Source organism: Gossypium raimondii, chromosome 3 (genome assembly GCF_025698545.1).
Source record: "Gossypium raimondii isolate GPD5lz chromosome 3, ASM2569854v1, whole genome shotgun sequence".
In the NCBI taxonomy this organism is placed as follows: domain Eukaryota; kingdom Viridiplantae; phylum Streptophyta; class Magnoliopsida; order Malvales; family Malvaceae; genus Gossypium; species Gossypium raimondii.
This window is the reverse complement of record NC_068567.1, coordinates 7,336,237-7,343,340: the sequence shown is the minus strand read 5'-3', so window position 1 is coordinate 7,343,340 and position 7,104 is coordinate 7,336,237. Positions and strand designations below refer to the sequence as shown.

Here is a 7,104-nt window from a genome sequence, read left to right as displayed (position 1 = left end):
ATGATATGTTTAAGTCCTTATTGTTGATGTATAGGTGAAATTGGCCAATGAATGGCATGTGAATATATGATAATGATTAGCTATTGGAATGCGTAGTTTGGGATATGTTTTGGTGTTATGTGTGTCAAAATAAATGTTAATACAAAGAAATCATGAAACAGTAAAATTTGCAATAAAACAGTTTTGGACAGTAGCAGTTATATAACTTTGAAAAATCACAAAAAGTTGTGTAAATTGCAATAGAGGTTGAATAAGACATGAAATTAAAGCTTATTGAGTCTAGTTTCACATATAAGAAACGGTGTAAGCAAAAGAATTTCATATTATGAGATATTTGAATTTTTGTGAGATAATGTCAGAATGATTTTGGAATCCTCTGTTCTGAATTTGAAAAATAATTAAAAATTTCATAAAAATATTTATAGGTTATAATTTATATGATTAAAACTCTAAATGAGTCTATTTTCAAGAGAAACAAACGGGAACACCATTCGAATCTTGTACTAAGAGATAATTAATTTTTAGAGAAGAAAGGTCGGAACTATTAGACAGCAGAATAGGGACGATTTTGAAGAATTAACTGTACTTATTGGTTAAACCAAAAATTTTGAAAGTTTTATGGTAAGAATATATGTGAGTCTAGTTTTGGGAAAATCAAGTGGATCTTAATTTGGAGTTCCGTAACGCAAGATATAAATAATTTAGTAACTATGACTCGAGTAGATAGCTTGATGTGAACATGAGTAAATAGTGGAACTATGTGCAATTATGATTGTATTATCTTGAGAACATATTGTGAGGATTGGTAAAAGCATGTTAACAGATTGTTTATTATTTACATACCAACTTATTAAGCTATATAGCTTACCCCCTTTCTTTCTTTTTCTTATAGTGTCACAGATATTAGCTCGGGTTGGAGATCATCGGAGATTCTATCACACTATCAAGCTATTGATTTGTATCAACGTATTCAAGCATTTTAAGTTTATGGCATGTATAGGGACTCAATAATTTTGTGTATGAGTTATTATGTTTTGGCAAAACGTTTTGGCTTGTAATGGTTAAATGTTTGATTTATGTGTAGCCACGTAACTTGGCTTATATTGGCTAATTGGTTGTAAGCCTATATATATATTAATTATATGTCAAAGTCTTGTGATGTGAGTTGTGGGACCCTCATTTGTTGATGATGTCATAAGCAAAGAGTTATACGGGCTGAGGACAAGGGCGTGTCCCGAGCCACATGGGCGTGTGACCCTCCAAAACATGAAAATTTTCTTAGTGTTCCAAAGTTTCCGGTTTAGTTCCAAACCACTTCCAACGTATGTTTAGGGCCACGTAGGCCCTTTTAAGGGACGATATGCATGTGTATAAATAGTTTTAAATTGAATGAAATTTTATGACCCGGTTTTGTATGTTTGCTTGTGTTTAAGACCAGTAATGCCTCGTATCCTGTCCCGGCGTTGGACACGGGTAAGGGGTGTTACACCAAAGTTTATTTTTTTCAATTTAGTCCTTTATAAATTTACATTATGGTCCTCCCAAAAATATAAGTAGGCCCTCCAAGGTTTAAGATTTTTGCAATTTTCCCCTTTGTATATATATTATAGCCCTCCTAAAAATATAAGTAGGTCCCTTCAATATTTTTATAGGATTAAAATAATATTAAAATTATTCTTGATAAAAATAAAGAAAATCTTCTTGAATAAGCTAAATTACCCATGATGATTTTTAAATGATATTTTTGTTAAATAATAATAAATTAATGTTTATTTAATAGTTTACTTAACATAATAATATTTTATAAGTAATATAATAATATATATAAAAAGAAAAAAAGATGAAGAGACTTTTATCATCTTTCTTTTATATTGGTGCTTAACAAGAAAAGAAGAAAAATTTTGTTATCATTTTTCCTCCAAATTTGAAGTATAAGGTATGTTTTCTTCAAACTTTTTTAGATTTTGAATATTTGAAACTTGTTTTACATATATGTACCAATAGTTTTTTGTTTTTATCAAGTATATTAAAAGTTGCCATTAAAGGATATTGATGGAACTTGGAAGCTTATAAAATTAAGTGAAATGTGTATGTTTTTTGATGGAAAATGATTAGGAGACGGTTTCTAACTTGTTAGAAGTGTAAAAATGAAACAAAAATAGTTAGATAATGTTATAGTAAGTTTCAGCCAAAGTGAAGGGGAGGAATAAAACATTGGTCACTTTATTTAAAATTATGTCAAATGATAACTTGTGAAACAGTGAACATTCATGTGAAAACGGAATAAAAAATGGTTAAGCGAGTCAAACGATAGTTATTTCGTCTTAATTGTTGGAATACTGTTTCTTTTGAATCTATTGTTTATATGTTTAAATTGACTGTTACATAGCATTTTTAAGTTTAGCTTGACTCCTCTCCAAGATTAATATTCTGGCTCCGCTATTAGGTGTAGGTTAGGGTGGAGATATACCATGAAAATAATAGTAATTTTCAAGTATCAAAACCTACCGAACTGTTAAACGTTTACTTTCATCTTCCTAACGTCAAAATCCTACTTATGGTGGCCTATATTGAAAAACATATCAGGGTGTTGTCAAATAATATCATCTCGATCAGTTTGACTTCCCGCATTTTGACTTTATAGCTTACAACACCATTGTCATAAGAATTGGTTGGTTGTGTGCCTTTTAGCTCCGATCCACTAAATTAAAAAACAAAGATGCCATCTCCACCATGGTTGTACCATTTAACAATGTCTTCTCTTAAATTGATTGGTAGAATTTTGGGATTGTGGAATAAGGTAAGTGACTGGTGGTGAAGTGTCCCCACTTGAATGGTAGTGATTGTAAAAGGGCAAAAAGAAAACAAGAAAAAAAAAAGAGACAAAGGCTATGATGTAATGGTGATGTGTGTTCCAAACTTCCACTTTCAAAAGTTTTATTTCTCAATAGGACACGTTATAGGCTTTAATTAAAAAAACTTCTTTTTTTTATGATTGTGTGGTTGGAAATAATTAATTATTTAAAGAAATAAAATTAACTAAAAAAGAGAAATATCTAAATGATATTTTTGTGATTGTGTGGTTGGATTTAATTATTTGAAAAAATATTAACAAAAGAAATATCTAAGATAAATATCTAAACAAGTTACTTGATACAAAGTTATTAATTATTGGATTAGTATTTAACATAAATTAGGGTTCAACTTATATGTCTTAATTTTTAAATTTTTTATTATATATTGACAATATATTAAATATATATTTTTTAAAAATATTTGCATCAATCATGTAATATATCTATACATTAACTTAGGTATTTCTTAATTAATCTTCACTTTAATAATAATAATATAAAGTCAGAGAGAATGGATAATTAATAGTTGCAATAATTGAGCTCAATGGGAATTCAATTAATCATTCTCTTTTTTAATGAAAATTTATATTATATTATAATTAAATAAAAATATTATATTAAATTAACATTAGGTAAGAATTTGTAGATATTAATCCAACTATCTTGATGTTGATATTTTCTCATTAAACACATGAATTTTTTATTTTATTAATTCACATTATAATTTTCTCAATTAATACAAGAATTACATCACCGCCTTTGAAAAAAAATAGTGATATATAGTTATATACACAGAAAATAAAATTAATATTTTTTAATTTAATAAAATTAATATATTAAATATAAAAATATATATTTTAAATAGTAATTAATGCTTATAAACGCCAATTAAACTGAATATTTATACTACTACCAAACCAAGTACAGAAAAGAAGTTAGTTTTGAAATAGAATCTCCGTCATTTAAATTCATCACGGCAGGTTTATAACTTTAAATTACTCTGAATTCGATCAAATTATGATTTTGATCCTCTACTGTGCTCTAAATTTAATATTTAGTCCTAAACTTCAATTTCACATAATTTGGTTCAACTAATTAACACAATTAAATATTTTAGTTAAATGATGAAAAATAATTTTCTTAAAATCATTGTTTCCAACACCAAAAATACATGCCATCATGATGATTTGGAAGTGATGCTTTAAAAGAAAAGTTTATATCTAACATTTTAATAAAAAATTAAGTGTATAATCTATTTAAATTAATTAATGACATTATTAAATTTGAAAATTGTGCGTTGAAACTCTTTCTCCTTTCCCTTTTCCCCATTAACAAAAAGATAGTCGTAAAACTTGAAATGTTTGTTTTGGTAAAATTAAAATATGGTAAATTAAAGTATAAGGACTGAATCTCATATTTGAGCATAACAGAGGGACCAAAATATAATTTGACTATTCTGAATCCCAGTGGATCTCAATCTCAAACTTCACCTACACGTGCCGGTACCGACTAATCCCGTCTTTCATACGCCTTACTATATATCTATAAATAAAACAATAATTTCGAAGCACACAACTTTCCATTTTGGCTAAACCCTAAAAGGTGTTCTTTGTTATTCTTGAAAAGAAAAATATAAAATTTTACAGAGTTTGTTCATCAAGGAACGAATTTGTACGATTTGTCGTTTTAAGAGATGATTGTCAGTTCAAATATGGGAGCCGAAGCCGATATCATATTTCGCCACCAAGTTGTTGATGTAATGTCGATTTCCACCCAAGTTTCTCGCTTCGATTCGGTGAGTTTTTTTCCCCCACTTTTTCTTCTTTATTTCCTTGGATTATCTTTTATTTTCCTTATGAAATTACTGGGTTGAATTTTGCTATGGCAATTTCTTTTGATTAGCCGCTGTTAGGGCTTGGATCTTATTTGATGGGTTGGGATCTTATTTGATGGATTGATCGAAAAAGGAGATTTCCCCCCATCTAGTTTTGGTATTTTTAATAATTTTGTTGTGAATTTCGCCCACAATTATACGACTTCGGTTCTACTTTTTTGTGGGCAATATAGAATTACTGGATTTCAATTAGGGAACAAAAGAAAAACTTGTTTATGCTTTGCTAACTATTGTAGATCCAAAGTTCAACCATAGATTTTTCACGGGTTTTCTTGTTTATGGATGAATTATGCTTGTTTCCTTTGAATCTGATTAGAATCTGGAATCACAATGTAAAGATCTTATTTCCAGTTTTTTACGTCTCTATGAACCGGTAAGGCTTAGCTTTTTCTCTCATTTGTGTAGGTTGCAGCTTGTGCTGAGACCATTGGAGATGCTGTTATTGAGTCATCTGTTGTCAAATTTGTGCCAAGAATTCGTTCTGGTAGCTGTGCGAACATTGGTCCACGGAGATCTATGGAGGATGAACACATAAGGATTGATGATCTATCTTCCCATCTGGGTTCTATCTTTAATCCTTCGATTCCAAGTGCTTTTTATGCCGTTTTTGATGGTCATGGTGGTGTGGATGCCGCTGCTTATATCAAGAGCAATGCTACAAGGTTATTTTTCGAAGATTTTGATTTTCCGCAAGTATCTGATATTGATGCTGTTTTCTTGAAAGAGTTGGAGGATTCTCATAGGAAGGCGTTTTTGTTGGCTGACCTTGCCTTGGCTGCTGAAAGCAGTGTTAGCAGTTCTTGTGGAACAACAGTGCTGACTGCTCTTGTACTTGGAAGGCATTTGCTAGTTGCAAATGCTGGTGATTGCCGAGCTGTTCTTTGCCGAAAAGGTACTGCTGTTGAAATGTCTCAAGACCATAGACCATCTTACTTGCCGGAGCGCAAGCGAGTTGAGGAATTGGGTGGCTTCATTGATGATGGGTATCTTAATGGTTATCTTTCAGTCACAAGAGCTCTTGGAGATTGGGACATGAAATTCCCTCTTGGATCAGCATCTCCTCTGATTGCAGAGCCAGATGTTAGACAGATTGTATTATCAGAGGACGATGAATTTTTGATCATTGGTTGTGATGGCATTTGGGATGTCATGTCAAGTCAGTTTGCTGTCGGCCTGGTTCGCCGTGCTCTAAGACGACATGATAATCCGGAAGAATGTGCCAAAGAATTAGTCAATGAAGCATCGCGCCTGAATTCATCAGATAACCTCACTGCAATCGTCATCTGCTTTTCTTCCCCTGCTCGTGTTGAGTCATGCCCTCCCCATCGGCGAAGGTTTAGGAGCTGCAATCTATCTGAGGAGGCTAGGAATAAGTTGAAGAGCTTGTTAGAAGGCAATTGAATCTAAATGTGCAGACAAATTTATTTCTCGTTTATTTACTGTTCTTTTTGGGTTACTCCTAGAAACTGTTGCAATCTGTTTTTAGGCTGTTTCAGAGAGTTTAGGAAAAAAAGCGGCCGACAGTTTTGTAGGTGTGAGAGAGTGCAAAATATCGGATTGTGTTTTTTATTTTTATGATGTTCTGGTGGTGTAACACTACATTGCAGGATTATTTTTAATTGGTTGTAATGGGTTTTTGATCACTTCAATATTGGTCTCATAACATTGATAACATCCTCCTTGTGAATGTGGTCTGATTGGTGGATATTTGAAAGATTATATTTTTATATGGTGCCTGAATGTGTGTCCCAGGAGATTGCTTATAGGGTTAGAATTGAATAATGTTATCGTTTGGCCTTTTTGTCTGCCTCTGTATCATGAGGGGTTAAAATTTGTTTGGAAGGTATTATTATTAGCCAAAATGATTGGCGGGTGTTGCAGAACAATCTGATATCCTTAGCAGGAGAGGAACTTGAATTGCCTACCATGCATGCAGTGCACCCAGCTTGTGAGGCCACCATTTTCTTTTCTGGGGACTTTTGTTATCTTCCAATCCAAACACTATTCATGCAGCAACCAATGACAGTAGGATACAAAAATAACCCCATGCTGCATCTGAAGTCTCAATAAACAACAAACGAGCCCATCATCCAAGTTCTTATTGCTCCTTCCACCCCATTTAATATTTTCTTGTTATAAGTAAAAAACTGATCAAATTTAAGAACTAAAAATGATTATCTACAATTTAAGCATATTTAATTTCACTGGGTTATGAATAAAATTTTAAAATTTAAACGAGTGCTAGACAAAAATAGTAAATTTAACCTAATTAAATCAACGGTTGAGATTGTGTAAGAGGACCCCACCTACCAAACTTCAAAACTGGCGTGCTAGGTCAGTCAATCTCTTACGGTC

General features: G+C 31.8%; 1 protein-coding gene across 1 annotated transcript; it reads left to right on the top strand.

Annotated features, from left to right (window-relative positions):
• The first annotated feature begins 4,417 nt into the window (after positions 1-4,417).
• LOC105796932 (probable protein phosphatase 2C 13) lies at positions 4,418-6,398 on the top strand. The gene is made up of 2 exons (XM_012626791.2): positions 4,418-4,650; positions 5,155-6,398. Exons 1-2 carry the CDS (start codon positions 4,549-4,551, stop codon positions 6,148-6,150), a joined length of 1,098 nt encoding a protein of 365 aa, XP_012482245.1. The 5' UTR covers positions 4,418-4,548; the 3' UTR covers positions 6,151-6,398.
• The last annotated feature ends 706 nt before the right edge of the window (positions 6,399-7,104 follow it).